The sequence below is a fragment of the Cynocephalus volans genome, chromosome 10 (assembly GCF_027409185.1).
Source record: "Cynocephalus volans isolate mCynVol1 chromosome 10, mCynVol1.pri, whole genome shotgun sequence".
NCBI lineage: Eukaryota > Metazoa > Chordata > Mammalia > Dermoptera > Cynocephalidae > Cynocephalus > Cynocephalus volans.
This window is the reverse complement of record NC_084469.1, coordinates 16,345,723-16,366,744: the sequence shown is the minus strand read 5'-3', so window position 1 is coordinate 16,366,744 and position 21,022 is coordinate 16,345,723. Positions and strand designations below refer to the sequence as shown.

Genomic DNA, 21,022 nt, shown 5'->3' with positions numbered 1-21,022 from the left:
AGGCATTGCAGATATAGAGCATTTGCATCATCGTGTGAAGTTATGTTGCACGGTGCTGCTCTAGTTTGAAGTAAACTGTGTTGCTCTCAGTGACTTAGGCGTTTCTCTTCTGCATGCTGACTTGGATTTAGAGAATTCAAAGCTATAGAACAATTGGAAGCTCCCCATCTTGAACTCTCACTATTGTTGAATGATCTCTGGGGAAGATCAGTTAATGAATTTTATTTTGCAGTGGTAAACTAAATTATGTAAGAAATGTTTCTTTCTCCCAGTGGAACTTGGGATGGGGTAGGAGGCTTGGGATGCTGAGATGGTTGATAGATGAGGGGGGGAAATGCGAATAAATACATAATTTCAGAGATTTTCATGTTAAGACTACTATTTGAAACTGCATTTATTCCCTGTACAATTTGCTAAGTGTATAGGTTGGGCTGGATATGAAGGAAGAAGAAGGGTGAGAATAAATGGGGCAGTTTATCTTTGTCGTAGATTTTTTTTTCATAAACAAAAGGCAGGAGGCGGTGAGAGAGATGGTTCAAGAATGGTTTTAGGAACATCTGTGCATTTTTTTTTTTACTTGAAGCATTTTCTGTGCCAGTGAGACATTGCTTATGACTAATGTTTATTTGTGTTGTTCTTGTTTTAAAAGAGGCTTGCCATTGAGCTGTCTCGATCTCAGAAATCAAGAGATTTGTCACCACCAGCTAATCATCTCAGCCCCCAGAATGATGATGGTCCGGAGACACGAGCTAAGAAGTCTGGGTCATGCTCGAACATGCTTCTTGAGAGTGGTCCTACTATACCTTCTGTAAGAGAGGCCAAAGAGGATGAAGAAGATGAGGAGAAGATTCAGAATGAAGATTATCATGTAATAATTAAGCCAGATTTAGATTTATTATGTGTTTGATAAGCAAAATGATAGAGTCATGGTTTTCAACATATAATATAGGGGAAACAGTGTGCTGAAAATCTTGTTCATTGATTTTCATTATCAAGGTACCTATGCCCTTCCATAAATATTAATGTTTATAAGTCAGAAGTTGTTGAATCATAGCATTTCATGGTTCCAAAAATTAGTTTTTTGTAGAAAACTTGCATTCTATAAAACGAACTGCATCATGCTTTGGTGCTTGGTTCATGGGCTCGATGGGAGGATCAACTAAGTGGAAGCATTTGGAATAGAAGTCTTGTTTTCTTTGCCTTGATCTAGCATGAGCTTTCAGATGGAGATCTGGATCTGGATTTTGTTGGTGAAGATGAAGTAAATCACCTCGATGGCAGCAGTTCCTCTGCTAGTTCCACAGCAACAAGTAATACAGAAGAGAATGACATTGATGAAGAAACTATGTGAGTGTCCCACATTCACTACCACAGCATCTAAGGGATAATTAATAGAAGCATATTAACTAACTCAGGCTTAAAAGTGGGCATATTTAGCAGTTTTTTTCTTGATAAGGAGTATCTTATATAAATAAAGGGACTTGAAGGAAAGACCAATAGACAGCGTTTCCTCCCTCATGTCTGTGTTCTGAGTCAAGAGTTTTTATTTTTCCTTTAACTTTTAATTTTAATTTTGAAATTATTCCATACTTAAGAATAGTTGCAAAAACATTACAGGCTGAGCAGCCCTAATCCCAAAATCCAAAATGCTCCAAAATCTGAAACTTTGAGCACTGATGTGATGCTCAAGGGAAATGCTCATTGGGGTATCTGTGCAAATATTCCAAAATCTGAAAAATCTCAAAATCTGAAATATTTCTGGTTCCAAGCATTTCGGATAAGAGATGCTCAACCCGGTCAAAGAATTTCTTTATTCATTTCACACAGATTCATTCCCTAGATGTTAATATTTTGTTTTCTTATATTTCTTTTTTTCTTCGTATATAATTTTGAGATATTTGAGGTTAAGTGAATACCCTTCTTGTGTGTTTTCTAAAAACAAGGATGTTTCTTACATAACAATAGTACAGTTATCAAAATCAGGAAATTAACATTGATGTAATACTATAACCTTTTAAAAATTTTGCTAGTGATATCCTTCATCTGGTCCAGGATCTAATCCAGGATCACATGTTGCATTTAAGTTGTTAAATCTCTTTAGTCTGCTTCAATCTGGGTCACTTTTTCTAATTTGTTTTTTGTAACTGACACTTACGAGAAATACAGTATAGCTGTTTTGTAGTAAGTCCCTCATAATCACTCCCTGGATTAGTCTGATGTTTCCTAATGATTAAATTGAGGTCATGCACCTTTGGTAGGAATACTACAGAAGCGATAATGTATTAATTTTAGTACAGCATATGGGGGTGAAGGGGATCACATGGCATCAGTCTGTCCCGTTGCTATTGATTAATCTTCATCACTTGGTTGAAGTGTAGTATTTGCCGGGTTACTCCACTCTAAAATTACTACTTTTCTCTTTGTAATTAAGAAGTATCTCCTGGGGACGTATTTTGAGGTTGTAAATATGCTATTTCTCATCCTACTTTTTTGCCCATTAGTTTACCGTCCCTTGATGATTCTTACTTGGAAAAGGTTACTGTCTTGATTGCCAAATGACTTTCTAATTCCATTATTTCTTCTACTTTTATCAGTTGGGGTTCTTTAAGGAAGAGCTTTCCCCTCTGCCCCATTAATTGATTAATCATTAATTAATTTGTTAATAAGAACTCATGGATTCTTATATTATTAAATTGTTTAATCCATTATTATCATTATTCATTTTATTGCTCAGATTATCCCAGACTGGGCCAGTGGGAACCTGTTACAGCTAGCTCCTGTGTTCTTGTGGCATGTCCCCATCATTTATTTTTAACTAGAACACATTCATTGAACAGGTCTTTCCTTCTTTCTCTCATCTTCGTCCACCTTCTACCTCCTCAGTCTTTCTACAATAGTACTGTGTATTTTCTTCCTGCTGTTTATTTTTTTATTTTTATTTTGAGGTAATTGTAGATTCACATGCACTCGTAGGAAATAATACAGAGATCCCAACCCTTTACATAGTTTTCCCTGGTGGTAACATCTCATAAAATTATAATCAGGACATTGACATTGATATAGTCAAAGTGTAAGGGCTGGCCAGTTAGCTCAGTTGGTTACAGTGCAGTGTTATAACACCAAGGTCAAGGGTTTCGATCCCTGTAATGGCCAGCTGCCAAAAAAATAAATAAATAAAGATATATAACACTTCTGTCACCATAAGGATCCCTTATGTTGCCCTTTGTAGCCACACCCACTGCCTTGTGTTGAATGCCCCCCCAAAACTTAATCTCCACTGTAACTGTTGAGGGTGAGAAATTCTATTATGGTAATTGAAAGGTGGGACCTTGAAGCGGTGATTAGATTGTAGGACTGTGCCATAGTGAATGGGTTAATAACAGTGGTCATAGACGTGGTTTGGAGGGCTTTGAAAAGAGAGGGGGTTAGTCTCTGCTCTCTCTGCTCCATCATTTCACAATGTGATACCCTTCAGTGACAACTGAAGTCACCACCAAAGAAAGCTGTCACCAGATGTTTCCCCTGGACTTTGGACTTCCTAGCCTCTGAAACTGTAAGCAATAAATTTCATTTTCTTACAAATTACCCAGTTTCATGTATTTTGTTATAAGCAACAGAAACGGGCTAATACATCCACTCTCCAGCCACCTCAATTCTATCCTTAACTCCTGGCAACCACTCCTCTTTTCTCCATTTCTGTAATTTTGTCATTTAACAAATGTTATATAAATGGCATCATACAGTATATAACCTTAAGGGACTGGCTTTTTTCACTCAGCACAGTTCTCTGAAGGTTTATTCAGGTTATTGTGTGTATCAATATTTGTTCCTTTTTATTGCTGAGTACTCTGTGTTGTGGCTGTACCTCGATATTTTCAACCATTCACTTGTTGAAGGACATCTGTGTTATTTCCAGTTTAGGGCTGTTACAAATAAAGCTACTATAAGCATCTGTGTACAGGTTTTTTGTCAGTGAAAGTGTTCATTTCTCAGGGATAAATGCAACTGCTGGATCGAATGTAATTGCGTATTTAGTTTTTGAAGAAATTGCCCAATGGTTTTCCAGAATGGCCATACTGTTTTACATTTTCCCCAGCAGTGTATGATGAGTGATCCGGTTTCTCTGCATCCTTACCAGCGTTTAGCATTGTCACCAGTTTTTAGGTGTGTAGTGATATTTTACTGCGGTTTTAATTTGCATTCCCCTAATGATGTTAAACATCTTTTCATCTGCTTAATTTATCGTCTGTATATCCTTGTTTGTGAAATGTCTCTTCATGTTTTCTGCTTATTTTCTGATCGAATTGTTTTTGTTCATTATTTTAACTGTTGAAGTTTTTCTTATAGTAATGTATACATAACTTACCTGACTGAAATGCCATACTCATTAAACTAACTCCCATTTCCCCTTTCCTTCAGCCCCTTACAACTACTGTTGAGTTTTGAGAGTTCTTTATATATTCTTAGTATTAGTCATTTGTTTGGATAATATGCTTTTGTTTGGATAATATGTCTCGATATTTCAGTAGCTTCTCCTGTTCTGTAGCTTGTGTTTTCATCTTCTTAACAGGGTCTTTTGCCAAGCAAAAGTTTTTATTCTTTCAACAATGTTTTGTGGTTTTCAGAATATACATTTTGCCCTTATTTTGTTAAATTCATTTCTGAATATTTTATTCTTTTTTGGTGCTATTGTAATGGAATTGATTTCTAAATTTTTATTTTGGAATTGTTCTTTACAAGTGTGTAGAAAAGAAGTTGATTTTTGTCTATTAGTTGTTTATCCTACAGCCTTGATGAACTCATTTATTATTTCTAATAATTTTTTAGTGGATTCTTTAGGGTTTTTATATGTACAATCATGTTATTTTTTAATAGACTTAGATTTTCTTTTCTAATCTGGATGCCTTTTGTTTGTTTTTCTTGCCTAATTTCCCTGCCTAGAATATCCAGTGTGGTGTTGAATAGGGGTGAGTGGACATCCGTGTCTTATTCTTGATCTTAGGGAGAAAGTGTACTCTCTTTCCCCTCTAAGTATGATGCTAACTGTGGGTTTTTTGTAGTCGTCCTTTAACAGGTTGAAGAAATTCTCTTCTATTCCTAGTTTGCTGAGTGTTTTTTTTATGAAAGGGTATTGGGTTTTGTCAGATGCTTTTTCTGTGTGTATTCAGATGATCATGGGGTTTATGTTTTTTATTCTATTGATATGGTATGTTGCATTAGTTGATTTTAAACCAACCTTGCATTCCTGAGATAAATCTCACTTGGTCATGCTGTGTAATTCTTTTTATATGTTGGTGGATTCCATTTCCTAGTATTTTATTTTATGCTCCTAATAGTGTTGCATGTTTCTTTGAGGCTCTGTTTTATAGCTTGTTTCTCTCCTGAGCCAAAGCTCTGAGGCTGGAGTGGGGACAGAGGTGTGCTTCTCCCTCTCACTTCAGAAGCTGAGCTAATTGTTGGGGACAGTAGCCTTACCTCCTCTTAGCTTGCCTTTTCAGGACTGGGACCTCCACCTTCTGGATAAGCTGGGGAAAAGGTGATCTTGACAGTAGAGGAGAGGGTCTGGGGAGGTCTGATGGCTGACCTCAACCCACTCTGTCCTCTACCAGGTTCTTGACTCTGCCACAGGATAGAATTCAAGAGCAGAGTCACAGCAAAAAGTGAAAATAGGTTTAATGTAAAGAATAAGAAATACAGACTTCACAGGGAAAGTGCGGCCTAGCTCCAGAGACTGAGCAGCAGCTGCAGCAATTTTAATTTTAAAATAATAAATACACACTCAATAGACAAAGTGCAGGCTGGCTCCAGAGTGAACAGCAGCATGCTGAAGGCAAGTTTAACACAGAAAGTCAGATACATACCCCTCAAAGGCAAAGTGCAGGCTGGCTCCAGAGAATGAGCAACAGCCCTGCCTTCTTCCTGGATTCAACTTTTATAGTTTTGCTATCTGTATATATTCATGCTGTCTAATGAATATTCAACTAAGGGGAAGGTTCCCAGTTATGTAACCTAGTCTTGCACATGCTCAGTTGGTCTCTTTTAGAGCATGTTCACTGGTCAAATTCCACCACATGCACCAAATACACTTAAAGTATTTTAGGTGCTCACTGAGATTACACAGATCTGTCACCTGTGGTCTCAGTCTCCATGTGCTGATGCCAAAAATAGGTGCTGGAGGCCACTGTAGTTTAGGACTCAGAGGCGTGGCTTGAGTCCTAGGTGAGTGGTTGAGACCCAGGGGAGTGGCCTGAAACGGGATCCCAGGGGGAACAAGCACTTCCTACCTCAGTCTGGGCCCCAGTATTCTCAGCATGCTGCACCCAAGTAGATCTTCTATTTCACAAATGGGCAAAAGGGAAACCCTCCCCATCCCCTACCTCTTGGCCACACATGCCTGGACCTTAGTATCAGCAACAAGTAGCTGGGGACAGAATGAGAAATGCTGATGTCTTGCTCCTCCCAGGAATATAGTCCTCCTCATGGGAGCTACAGCAAGTGGGATGCCTATGATCTTGGTTGCACCAGTCTGGAGTGGAATTTCTGTACTGCTGAATCAGAAGGAGAAGGAGTGGTCTTGGTTCAAATACCACAGATACACATGGTTCTTACCAAATTTTGATAGATTTCTTCTTTCTTTTCTTCTCTTCTCTCCTTTTCTTTTTTCTTTTCTTTTCTGCAGCTGGCCAGTAAAAGGATTGAACCTCAGACCTTGGTTAACAGATTTTCTGGAGTAGATGTTTCTTCATTTGCTCTATGCCCTTGGGATCATTTCCATAGTCTTTAAGTGGTTGTCTTTAAAATAATTTTTACCAGTTTTACCAGAGAGCAGGTCTGCAGAGCTCTTGACACTGTCAGGCCATGAGCTGATACTAAGCTTTCTCTAAATATCCAAAACTAGCATGGATTGGTACTGTTTCAAATATTACTTGGTTTTTGTAAAATAAAGTAATAACGAGTGGTTTTTAGTATAACACTTTGTGAGGACTAGTAAGAAGCAACACTCTTTTTTCTGAAACATTAGGAAAATAGCATTTAGTTATATACAGTAATTTGGGTTTTTTTTTTTTTCTTTTCCATTGGCAGCTGGCTGGAACAGGGATCCGAACCCTTGACCTTGGTGTTATAACACTGTCCTCTAACCAGCTGGGCTAATGGAGCAGTCCTACGGCTTTTTTTTAAAACGTGAAAATGTAATATTTTAAGCCAATTTACTACCGTTAGTTTACCACTTCTTGGAAGCTGTGATCTCTTCCGCTTACAGTGGTTCTCATATTTCCTGTTTTGAAAATTAAATGTTGTCACTCTATCTTGATATTTTAAAAAGAGCGTTTGAACTTTAGCACTATTCACATATTTTATAATGACAAAAGTTTTTCTCATCATTTTTTTATTTACAAATAGCCTGTCTTCACAGGAGAAAGCCATGCATTATTGTTATACAATTTGAGGTGTGACAAATAATGTTAATTGTATTTACTCTATGAGAATGATGAATTTTGTATATTCTTAGGTCTGGAGAAAATGATGTGGAATATAACAACATGGAATTGGAGGAAGGAGAACTCATGGAAGATGCAGCTGCTGCGGGACCTCTAGGTACAGAGGACGAGCTCCACAAGCCGTTCCGTCTTCTCTCTTTGCTCTTCTCTGACCGTATTATATTTTAATAGGTGGTAGCCACTGCTCTACCTGGTTCACAGTGTTGGAAGTGCTATATCTTATAGTATAGATTTTAGGGTGTATATTACTAATGGTATTTAAAACAATAATAATAACTAACATTTGCAAAATTTTCTTATGTACGAGGCACTGTGTGAAGCACTTTATGTGTACCTTGTCTTGTTTACTTGTAAAATTCTTTGAGATAGGTTCTAATAATATTTACTTTTGTATAGATGTAAAAACTGATGCATAAAGAAATTAAGCAACGTGCCATGTTTTCACAGTTTCGTAAATGAAAGAGAGTAACTGGATCCCTGAGTTTGTCTGGATCCAAAGCTCATATTCTATACTGTTCTTTCTGATATATGTCTTTTTTTCTTTTCTCTATTAGTTGGCAGCTGGCTGGTATGGGGATCCGAACCCTTACCCTTGGTGTTATCAGCACCATCCTCTAACCCGGCCAGCCCTGATATATGTCTAATCTGTGTATCTGACTTGACTATAGAATTATCTGAACAGAATCATTGAATCTTGGACTTACAGAGGATCTTTAGAGAGATCATTTTATAGATGGAAAAAACTCAGAGATTTAGTTTCCTGGTCACATAGTTGTTGGTACAACCAGGCTAGAACCTCAGATTGTCTTGTACTTGGACACAGTTTTTTTTATAAACCACACGGCTCCTCGGAAGAATTGACTTATATAGTGGGTGTTTCTTCTGTGTTAGCTCTGTTTAACTAAGCACGTGAATCTTGGCTAGAACAATTAAAAGCCAGCATTGTACTGCTTCTATTTTACCCGTATTTCCCTTAGTGTGAACACTGGTATATTTTTAACATGTTTGAATCACAGAAGACCTCTTAAATACCACTCAGCGTTTCAGTTTCCATCCTAAGCCGTGTACTCTTCCGACTGCTCACTTAGTCCTGGGCGATCTCATCCACACCTGTGTTTCAGTTACTGTCAATGTGCTGATTACTCTCCAAGTTCTATCTCTGGCCTTTATCTTTCCCATGAGTTCCAGACCCATGTGGCAGTCTGAGTGTGACTCAGCACCTCCCAAACAGAAATCATTATCTTGTCATCTGCCAGACTGCCTGTCAGCGATGGCCACCACCAGAGTGATTGATAGTGCTGTGCAATCTTTACTTCTTCCTCTTCTTCAAACTCTTACCTTTAATGCATTGCCAAGGTCTGTTTACTTCTTCCTCGTCCTCCAACTCTACCTTTAATGTTCACCAAGATCAGTTGATTCTGCCTCCTGACTAGGAGGGTTTAAACTCATTTGTTGCTCCCGTTCCTAGTCTTAGGCCTCTCTTGCACCACGGCCTCTCCTCTGGGTTCCTGTACCCGTTATTGCTCCCCTCCATTGTATTTCCCACAGCATGGATTCAGAATGAGCAATTTTCTCCTTCTAATGAATGTCTGACCATGTCACTTCTCTACTTTGAAAGCCTTTGTTTTATTTCATTTACTTATAGGATAAAGTCCAAACTCATTAATGTGACACACAAGTTCCCTTATTTCCTGGCTTCTGCTTATTTCTTTAGCCTTACTTCTCTCACTCTTCTGTGTCATTGTTTAGTCAGGAAGAACTTCTTTTAGCCCCTCAAATGTGCTTTGAGATCTATCATCTCTTTGCTTGCAAACACATTCTTCCTTCTACCTTTTCCTCATCCTGTACACGATCAACTCCTAGTTCTTCATTTCAGCCTACATTTTCATTTCGTCCTGGAAGCCCTCTGAGACTGTTTTCTCTAGGTGCCTTTTTCTGCTCTTTCAAATTAACCAATTAGGACGTATATGAAGCATTGTTGTAATTGCTTATTTTGCCACCCACTTTTATTACTCATCTCAGCTCTGTGAGGCCAAGATTGTGTGTGTCTTCTGCACTTTTATCCCAAGCACTTAGTGCTGTATATTAAGAGATAATTTAATATTTTTCAGATGTTGAGTGAATATACTTTGTTAATAATTATTGAATGTAACTTTCAAAGTTTTTAAATAGTACGGAAAAAATTCAAAGACTATCTTGGTGTAAATTGGAAGATGATTGTACTGAGTCAAGGTTATGGAAAAATTTTCAGCCTTGTTTGTTTTCTTTTAGTTATATCTGTCCTTTTCTCTTAAACTGTGTGGTAGGGAAATTCGTGTATGTAACATTTTTACACACTCAAGGTAAACAAGAGGTTATATTTTTTAAATTAATCATTCATCGAGTATTTACTGAACACTTGAACTGTGTACTATCTGGAGGTATAATATTTGAATCGAAAGATTTCCCTATTCTTATGGAGATTATGTTCTGTAATTCCAAGTATTCTATTATAATTCAGGCACTGTATTCTAAGTGTTGAGGATGCAATAGCAAATCAAACCATTCATTTTTATTGTATGCTTTGGGGAAATTCATATATTTGGCAAACATTTGTTGAATGCTGTGCCTATTTCAAGATTTCTGGGAAATACAACAAAAAAGACATACTCTTGTAATTTATAACCTGAAGGTGAATAGATTTATGAACAATTAGCTAAAATATGATAGTTCATATACAGGAGAATTTCAAAGCATTTATTTAGATACTCCCTCCTCAAAGAGATGGAGCATAACTCCTCACCCCTTAAATGTAGGCTATACTTGGTGACTTGCTTCCAAACAATAGTGAATAGTGGAATTTACTTAGTAATAACATCAATATTGGTTCATTATTTGTAACAAATGTACTATAGTAATGAAAAATATTAACAGTGGGAAAACTCGATATGGCATATACAAGAATCTGTGTTATCTTTTCATCTTTTCTGTAAACTTAAAACTATTCTGAAATAAAAAGATTTTTAAAATAAGGCAGTGAACAAAAGCTGGATTAGGGGTGAGGTCGGGGTAGAGGGTGAAAATGCTTTTTTGTTATGTTCTAATTAGGAAGATCCATTTCAAGCCTGGAATGGTTAATGTTTCAGAACCACACCCTCATCTAAAAAGTCATGTCATCTAAAGAATGATGATGCTAAGTCATACATTAAAAAGGAGGTCAGTTTTATGTACAAGCTAGGTATAAAATAGAATTTACTTAATTTCATCTTATAGGAAGTATTAAATAAGGAAATAGCTTGAAACAAGAAATATTTATTGATTCAAGTGGCTTCATTCTTAGAAGGATTGCTTTTAGTTTATTTAGTTATTTTCATTGAGTTGAACAAGAACTTATGTTAAAGAAATAAGTGCTGAAAGGGTTGTAAGTATCATTCTAACTTAGAATATTAGCTCATTGAATCAGCTGAGTAGGAAAAATCTAGTTTCTACTTGCTGGCCATGTATGATTTGTAAAACATTGTAATAGTATTTCTTATCTGAGAACTAAAAGGTTCTGGCAGTATAACACACTTCCAAAACAGATTGACATTATGTAAGGTTATTACTTAAAACATTTACTTATTTCTAAGGTTATTTGTTTCACAGATGTTCAATGAATGCCCCTTAGGTATCAGGCACTGTGGCGTTCATTGGGATTATAAGAATGAATGAGAATTAGTTTTTCTAAATGAGACTGTAACACTAGTTATTGCAATACTTGGTGATTGTAAATATCAATACAGGGTGGCACCAAAACATGGAAAGAACAGCTAATTGGAAATGGGTGAAGAAAGACTTCAGAAAGAGGGATGCTTCATCTTGCTCTTGACAAATGAGCTAAGCATTCATTAGGGGAACAGGGAAATGATCAGAGAACAAAGGCTTTCCAGGCAGCAGATGCAGCATTATGCTTTTTGAGAACTTCAAATAATTGAGACTTTAGCTTTTTATGGAGAATAGGCTAATATGAGACTGGGAGGCAGGAATAAGATCAGATAATGAATATCAGATAGGCCAGGGTAAGGAGTTTGGACTTTATTCTGTGGAACCGCTAAGTCTTAAAAAAGGAATGTGAGTAGATTTGGTGACATAGTGGAAGGTGAATTAAAGGTGGGTGAGAAAGGGAGATTATTTAGAAACTGTCAAAATATTCCAGGAGAGAAAATGATGAGGCACCTAAGTAAGGCAATAGCAGTAGAGATGGAGAAGAAAGAAACCTTCTGAGAGGTGTTAAGTAATTAGAATCTAGAGGACTTGGCGTCTGACCGGAAGGGTTGAGTTGGTGGAGGTTTGAGGATGAGTCCTTACGGTTTCTAGCTTAGGTCTTGCCGTTACATAAAATAGGAGTCCAGGAGCAGAAGATAATGTATTCAGTTTGATCCATGTTGAGTTTGAGAGACCAGTGGGATACACACCTGTTGATTTCCAGACCCATATATCTATCTGCTTATAGGATCTCAGGTGTGCATTCTGGCCTAGAAATTTACATTGTGGGTTTTGGGGGGTTTGTTTTTGCAACAGCATTATTATTTCTATTAATAAGAATAAATGAATTAATTGAAAATATCCAAAAGACTTGTTAATAATACAGATGCTCTTTAACTTACAATAAGGTCACATCCCAATAAACCCATCATAAGTTGAAAAAATCTTAAGTCGAAAGGGCATTTAATACACCTAACATCATAGCTTAGCTTAGCCTACCTTAAATGTGCTCAGAACACTTACATTAGCCTACAGTTGTGCAAAATAATCTAAACAAAGCCTATTTTGTAATAAAGTGTTGAATATCTCATGTAATTTATTCAGTACTGTACTGAAAGTGAAAAGTAGAATGGTTGTGTGGGTACCCAAAGTACAGTTTCTACTGAATGCATGTTGCTTTTGAAAATCACCATCTGATATCACGAATTTCTACAAATCAATTTAAAAAAGATAACCTCGTAGAATAAAAAGGCAAAAGACTAGAATAGACATTTCACAAAGGAGGCTATGTAGATGGCCAATACATATTTTACAAGCCTCTTTAGTCAGAGAAGTGCAAATCATGTGTTCCATTGTGAATCTCTGAAGTTTATCCTACACTGAGTTTTTTTTTTTTAAAGCTTTTTGGATGTGCAGATTGAAATCTCCCCCCTCCTTCCAATTAGGTGTATGTTGGTACACTTGATGGGGTTCCACAGGTTTCTAAGGCTCTGTTCCTTTTTTATGTACAATATCTGCACACCCATCATAATGGCTAATATTTTTTAAATTGGCAGTACTAAATGTTGAAAGCATCTGGAGATCTGGAAACTCTCAGACCTTGCTGGTGGGAATATTTTCCACTACTTTGTAAAAGTATTGGGCAATACCTGCAAAAACTGAACATACACATGCCCATGGCTTTTACAGTTCCAGCAGAAATGTGAGCCAGTGTTTGCCAATATATTTCTATAAGACTGTTTAGAACAGCATCATTCTTTTTTAGTTTTTATATTTTTAAGGATAACAAATGTAATGTGTAACAAAGTAAAAGATGTGAGAACACAGAGTAGGCTGGAAAGGTAGTTTAGAAGTAGACTGTGCAGAGCCTTGAGTGTCATGCTAGTACATAACACAGGCACTGTGCTGTAATGAAGTCAGGTAGATTAGTGTGACATGTTAGTGGAATATATCTGCCTTAATACTAGGGGAAAGGAGCCTGTTGCCAATCCATTTGCTTTTTTATGAGGTGTTTTATATTTTTTTTCATGTGAGCATTAAGTACAATATCTACTTATAATTTTAGTAGCTTTATTCTTAATATCCAAAAGCTAGAAGCAACCTAAATTCTTTCCCAATAGAACAGAGAAATAAATTGGATATATTTACATACTGGGATGTTGTACTGCAGTAATGAAAATGAATAAACTACTGTATACAGCAGTATAGATGAATCTCATTAACGTAATGTTGAGCAAAAACGTACATATTCTGTTATTACATTTGTATAAATTCAAAACGGACAAAACTAATCTATGTTGTTTAAGTCAGGATGGAATTTACCTTTGAGGAGTAGTAATAGTAAGCAATTTTAGGAGGCATTGGAAGGGTGGAGGTTCTGGAGTGCTGGTAATCTGTTTCTTCATCTGGGTGTGATCACTTTGTGAACATTCATTAGGCTGTACATTTTTGCGTGAGACGCACACACATATATAGAATGGTGTCAATATTAGCTCAAAGAGAAACTGAAAATAGATGTTAAAGCCTTTGATGCCTGTGGGGGAATATGATAGTTGAAAGTGAGGGAACACGCAGAAGGGGTGTAGCCAAAGGGCACAAACCATAGTTTTTTGTTCAGCCGTGAGAGAAATGGCCTGGAGGAGCAGTGACAAACAGGAGACTGTTAACACCGCTTTCTGTACTACAGGTGCATTTAACATGGGAGAATAAGCAACTTGTGTTTTTAAAGGAGAACCAGATACAAGGCCAGTGGATACCATACACCGGGCTACTGGGCCTACTGTATGTCAGAACCAGCAGAGTGAGAAAAGGTCCTCGATCCCACTTTAATATTCTCATTTGGTGTATCTGGGATGGAGCTAGGAATCTAATTTTTTTTTAAGTCTTTTAGCTAACTGATGTACTGCTTGAGAAAAGAGGTAAACAGTTTCGGTGTGAAGCAGGTATGGTTTCCTGGTATTTAACAGGAGTTGCAGTAGAGGCTGGGAAGAAAAATTGGCAGTGAGATAATCTTTAGACGAGGAAGTAGAAGAAATGAGAGAAAGTGAGCACATGAGGATGAGAAAATAAGTGAAAGACATTAAGTTATTCATTGGCCTGAAGCTTCTGAATAATGGAGGTTTTCTCCTAAGTTATTTCCTGCTGGATCTCTTTGAAACAGTCATGTGTAGTCGGAACCTGATTATTTTATATTGTCTATCTAAGACTTTGCTGCCTGAAGCATTTTTAAAATGTCTTTTTATTATGAGGTGGTCTTCAAAAAGTTCATAGAAAGATTAGTATTATCTTTTAATTGTATTTTTCGTGAACTTTTTGGAGTTCCCTCATATATATTTAACAGCTTTACTGAAGGTCAATTTTGAGCAAAATTTCGATATGTAATACTTGCTAGGCCTTGTACTAGGCACTAGAGAAAAGTCAGATGCTTTCCTTGGCTTAAGGAGCTTAATCCAATATAGGTTTGTGTAGACATGACATCTGCTCACAAATGTCTAAAATATGTGTCAGTCATTAACAAGTTCAGTCAGAGAACCTCAAGTTGTACTCCAGTATTTTATCAATCTAGAAAACAGTCTACCAAACTGTCATAACCTGTACATTTTGTTGTCCAGAGACCTGGAGGAGATTCCTATTTTGATGTCTAGTTCTTCGGAATCTGTTAAACCATGGGAATCTGTCTGCTTTCAACTAAGCCCAGTGGGTCGTGGCATATATTCTCCTTTTTCTCACCTTCACTCCTCATTTTCCCAATTGTGCAGATTGTACACATTGTCATCTTTTTTTTATTTCTAGGGCACAGGGTGGGGTTGATGGTTGCTACTCAATTCTGGGTACTAAGGAGACCATTGCCCAGTCACTGCGTATACATTTCTCTGGCAATCTGGTTTCTTCTTTGTGTTTCTCCTCATGAACATGAGCACCTATGGATAGGTCCAATAGACAAGTATTCAAACAATGTTAACTAGTTTGTTTTTTCTTTTAAGTAAACTTAAATTTGTGCAAATGTATACCATACATTTTCTGTATCTCTGTTTCTTTTGCAGGTAATAGCCATGGCTATGTGGGTGCCAGTAGCAAAATGTCAAGAAGAGCACATTTATGTTCTGCCGCTACCAGTAGTCTATTAGACATTGATCCCTTAATTTTAATACACTTGTTAGACCTTAAGGACCGGAGCAGTATGGAAAATTTGTGGGGCTTACAGCCTCACCCACCTGTTTCACTTTTGCAGTCCACAGGTAAAATAACAACAATGATAATTTCTTTTTTTCTGTTGTTCACTAAAAGAACTCTTGGATTTTCATCCAAGTATTTTATCTAAGTGTTAGAAAATGGTGAATTTCTGTAGCAAATTGATTTTTTATTATATGACATAAAAATGACATATTAGCCATTCTAATTTTTTTATTTTTCAAAGGTGTTTTGTGCAAAAACAGAGTAAAAATGCCTCTAAGCAGGTTTTTATATGCTTTGCCATTTAGATTGTGCTTAAGTGAAAGTTGGATCCATGTAAATACAACTGTCCTCTTTCTGAATGAACTTAAAATGCTTCAGGCCTCATGAATTCTCTGACTTCCAAGTGGAACGGTGTCTAAATTGAACACAGAAAAAGATGATTTACTCATGCTTTGATGTTCAGTAGATTAAAAATGTATACCAGTTGGCAGCAAAGATTTGTTAAAGAGAAATTACTTACATTGGTGTTACTGTAACAAAACGGAGATTTGTATAGTCAAGCTTGAGCGTTTTCAAACTCTGAGGGATAGAGTCATTTTGGACAGCTAAGGATTTACCTTTAAAACCTATATTATAAAAGTTATTTTTGTGAGAATGCTCTCTAAAATATACTCAGTATAGTTAATAAAATATAGTGAACACATTTCTACTTTCTTAAACAATAGCCTTATATAAATCAAATCACTGATTTAGAACCGCAATTTTGACACTCCTTTAAAAAGCAGTGGAACTCATTTTTCAAACAAAGTCTAAGGCAGAACCTCTGTATGGAAAACAGAAATAGAGCTGATCTAGTGGGTTAGGGACTTAAGTGCCCAGACTATTTAGGCCTCTTTTTCCTAAGGTATATTTCCTGGAAGTGTAGGTCATCAGTTTGAAAGACTGTCTTCACCAGATTATGAATTTCCTTTTACTGTGGTCCAAGTACATTTTATATAAAGTTTTGCTTGAATGAAAATAATCAGTGTTGTTTACAAAGGCCTAATGAAACAGACAGGTTCTTATTCTGCAGGTAGATGTGTAAATTGGTTTAACCTTTTTGAAGGACAAATTTGTAGTAGGTTTAAATAAAATATCCCAAATACTGGATGATGAAAACTAAAAGAGTGAAATTGCAAAAAGAGTTTTAAGAATATTTTAAAAAGGAGGGAGCCAGGGGACATAATCCTGATTAACATCTGTTTTCACAGTCATAGCCCCCAAATGAAAATAATCTTATCCATGAGGGGTTGTTAATAACAGTTAATGTTGCAGAAAGATCCAACTTTCTTTGTATTGAAAGACTTGCTTGAATTTTGGCATTTATTTTGGTTACTTGTGTGTTCTTTATTTCAATACATATTTGGTGACCATGTAATAAGTATCAAATTCACTACAAGTCCACGTTCTTAACCACCATACTGTAAAGGAGCAATTGTGGAAGGTATCAGGTAATCTAGTTGAACCAGATTTTAAAATAAATGAAGTGGTAAGTAGAACTAGAAAGTAAAGTTGGGTCCATTCTATGGAAAGCCTTGCATGCTGGCCTGAGGAATTTATTCATAGTAGGCAGTGAGGAGCCATTGATTTATTTCAGGAGTAGTTTGATTCAAACTGTATTTTAAAAAGCTGATAATGCCGAGAAAACTATTAGAACTGAAAGTCTATTCTAGAGGTTTATTTCAGTGGTTCCTAGTTTGAGAGGGCAAATTCATACATTTCTATGTATTTTCTCAATTATCATATGCTTTAAAATATGTGGAGCTGGGATAATGTCTTGAGAATCTTTTGACATTAGAAAACTTTTTCTAACTTCTAGGGAACACATTAATCTGGGTAATATGTAATTAAAATTTTACTTATAATGTGGCAGTGGTAATATTATATAACCTCATGAAGTTAGGGTGTACAGTACTTGGCAACCAATTGGAATGTGAAGAGGACTGAAGGAGCTTAGGTGACTAGGAGAAGGGTGGCAGCACTGACAGATACTGAAGTCTAGAAGAGAAACTATAGAGAACTGTAAGTCCTGAAAGCCGTAAATGAATTACATAAAAGAAGTGTGATAGATGAGGCTCTAAATTCTAGTTAACCTTATGATTTAGCACATTCAGGAAGGCTTCTCATCTTCAATGCAGGTTCCTTAAATTGTCAGGTTCCCCATAACACCTTGCACTTTCCTGTCTTTGCACTTATCACACAGTACTGAAATTGATTATTTTTTATTTTTCTCAAGTGGACTGTGAGCTCTGTGAGGGTAGAGACTGAGTGTTTGTCTTGTTCACCATTGTATCCCCTGCCCAACACAGTTCTTAGCATTTAAAACAGGCTCAGTAAGTGTTTATTGATGAATTTTCAGATGATGGGAGTTTAAGTCTTTTTGTATTTTCCCATTTGGGATTTTTAATTCTCTCCTCCACCCCTATTCTTGTCAGTTTCTAGTAATGATAACCTGAACCATATGGGTTAATAAAGGTTTAAATATTTAAATTCATAAGGGTGGGAGGTGGGGGGCCACAAAGATTTTCTTTAGCAAACATTTTGAGTATTTTTGTGCTTGGTCTGTAATACAAACATCACTAAAATCTCTCCACCCTGAAGTTGTTCATAGTCCACATTTTTGTCTTCCCTGTTGTGTTTCAGTAGAAGCATAATCTGTATACTGTACACATTAAGATAAGAATTGATTTGTGAGGAGGGGTGCAACTGGTGGTAGAGGTGCTTGAAGAAGGGGCCATTTCAGATTATATCTGATGAGTTGGGTTGGCAGAAAGAGCAAAGGGAATAGGACATGGGAAAACAGTGGAAGTGTGTTAGAGCATGGCCCATGTATTAGAAAGGGTTGAAAGTAATTCCAAAAGATTGGAGTACATTTGAGATAGAGGTAAGAGATAAAGCTGTTGAGAGATAAGGTTGAATCAGATAATGTAGTGCCTTGTGTACCATGCTGGCACTTTGCTAAATGCTGTAGAATGCCATGTGAGGATTCTAAGCAGGAAAGTAATGCAAGGGGTCTTCAAAAAGATGGAAAGATTTGTATTATCTTTCAGTTCTATTTTTCTATGAACTTTTTGAAGTACCTTTGCATCTGATTTGAGTTTTAGGAAACAGCTGTGGCATCCTGGTGGACAATGGATTGGATGGGAACTATGCTGCAAAGTGCTTTCACTGAATCTTCTGAGCCTCACAACAACCCCATTATGTGTATATTATTATCTTCATTGTACAAATAAACAATGGACTCAGAGAAGTTGATGGACTTAGAGAAAGTTGCAGCAACTAAATGGTAGATCTGAGAGCAAATCCTGGCCTTCTAAAGTCTCTGGTCATGTTTTGTTATGAATGCTTTCAAAATGCAAGTAACAAAATGCTGCTAACTGGTAGCCCAGATAATAAAGGCGCTTATTATCATGCATATTAAGAAGTCTGGAGGTAGGACATTCCAGATTCATCAGATAGTTGGCACAGGGCTGGCCAGTTAGCTCATTTGGTTAGCTGATAACACCAAGATCCAGGGTTGATTCCTGTACCAACCAGCCACCAAAAAAAAAAAAAAGATAACTGCCCCAGCTCCAGGCATCATCTATTAACAGGAAAGTGTCACTAGCAAGAAAAGAAAAGACTGGGCAGAAAAGACACCTTATTCCTGAGATCCTGGAAAGCAAAGTTATTAATATCAAAATCAGCGACTGGAGGCAGACCCCTAAGTTTGAATTCATGCTCATTTACTTACTAGCTGTGTTACCTTGAGTATGTTATGTCACCTTTCTGGTTTTACTTTCCTCATTTATAGAACCTTCCTATCAGAAGAAAATCTGTCCCAGAAGTACACCAGCAGACTTCTGGCTATAACTAGGTCATGTCCCTACCCTAAAACTGAAGGTTCAGTTATCATTTCTGCTAATAAGAATTTGTTCATTGACTAGTTAGGCTGCCTCTTGGTCCCCTAAGGGTTTTTGTTTTTGTTTTTAATATGACTTGGTTTCTTTTTGCTTTGAGTCATAATATGTTTTGATTTGCAAAATATCTACCTCTTTTTCCCTTCCTGCAATAGAATAGAAATGTGTGTTTCCCTTGCTCGTGCTTGGATATTTGGGTAGCGGGAGAAGAAATTAAAATTTTCTTTTTAATATTTGGGTAGGGGGAAAAGAAATTAAAAACAACTTCAAGTACTTTCTGTGGGAATAGAGAAAACACTGTCACTTCTTTAGTGGCTACAAAGATTCAGTGAGTGGAAACTCTTTTATGATGTTCCACAGCACTTAATAGATGCAGATGCATTTAATAGTAAAGTAATTTTTTAAAATTTAGTTAGGATATATATTTTAATATATATAGCTGATTTCACAAAGTATGTGGCTCTAGGTTTTTCTTTTTCATTCTTTCAGTTATGAACATAAAAGCTCAGTGTAGAAAATTTGAGAAAAGTTGAGAAGTATGAAGAAGAAAGCTCAAGGCAGTAGGGTAGCTTTTAAATTTTTGGATTAAATATATGATTCAGATTTGAGTGATAATGATGTGACTCAGATTCTAACTTTGAAGGTGTGTATAAAGGTTGGACACTTGTGTCTATATTTTTATTTATGGAATTTAATGCATGTTTTTATTGTTGATAACACCTAAAGCACCTTAGCTTATTACACATTAAATTTGCATATATTCGTGGTACGAAGTGATCACAAAGGTTAAAATTTATATTAATGTAACTTGTCACTTTCTCTCTGAAGCGTCATATTCTCGAAAAGATAAAGACCAAAGGAAGCAGCAGGCAATGTGGCGAGTGCCCTCAGATTTAAAGATGCTAAAAAGACTCAAAACTCAAATGGCTGAAGTTCGATGTATGAAAACTGATGTAAAGAATACACTTTCAGAAATAAAAAGCAGCAGCGCTGCTTCTGGAGACATTCAGACAAACCTTTTTTCTGCCGACCAGGCAGCTCTGGCTGCATGTGGAACCGAAAACTCTGGCAGATTACAGGATTTGGGAATGGAGCTCCTGGCAAAGTCCTCAGTTGCCGGTTGTTATATACGAAACTGTAAGTGAAAAAGATCCTATTAGTGTCATTTCTCCACATGTTATTTGAGAAGCTAGATAACTGGTTATTTTCAGGATAAGAAAATGAAGTAAGACTATAAATACATGCAGCCTTTTTTCTCATCCAAAATTGATTATATTTTCTATTATGCAATAGAGGTAGCATTTCTTGATTGCTCTGTCACAATAAATTTGGAAGCTTTAGTCCTTTTCTCTGCTATAAAATAATTTAAGGAGTATGTTATCTGCCCCTTTTACTTTATCAAGCTTTATCAAACTTTTAGTTTGATTAAACTGATTCATAAAGTCATCTAGTAGCTCTTTCAGAGACAGAACTTTAACAGCCTGTTAGATTTCTATTGTGTTAGTTGGTCTTTTTATATTTCTGCTGCTACTTTAGTTTGTTAAATTATTATAAATATTTTTATAATAAATATTTATAAATAAATACACTTATTATTTAATAAAAAATAATGTATATTAATTTTATAATTAATTTTCTAAGACATCATTCTTTTTTTAGGGCTTTAAATTTGTTGGTATAAAGTCA

At 36.4% G+C, this 21,022-nt stretch overlaps 1 protein-coding gene across 2 annotated transcripts in view; it reads left to right on the top strand.

Moving 5' to 3' along the window:
* Positions 1-21,022, top strand: part of TRIM37 (tripartite motif containing 37) — a 121,226-nt gene that overhangs the window by 62,152 nt on the left and 38,052 nt on the right. For both annotated transcript variants that reach the window (XM_063108987.1, XM_063108988.1), the window contains 5 exons: positions 650-868; positions 1,211-1,347; positions 7,511-7,596; positions 15,266-15,460; positions 20,165-20,473. In XM_063108987.1, coding sequence (XP_062965057.1) covers positions 650-868; positions 1,211-1,347; positions 7,511-7,596; positions 15,266-15,460; positions 20,165-20,473 — 946 coding nt within the window. The remainder of the gene's footprint in view (positions 1-649; positions 869-1,210; positions 1,348-7,510; positions 7,597-15,265; positions 15,461-20,164; positions 20,474-21,022) is intronic.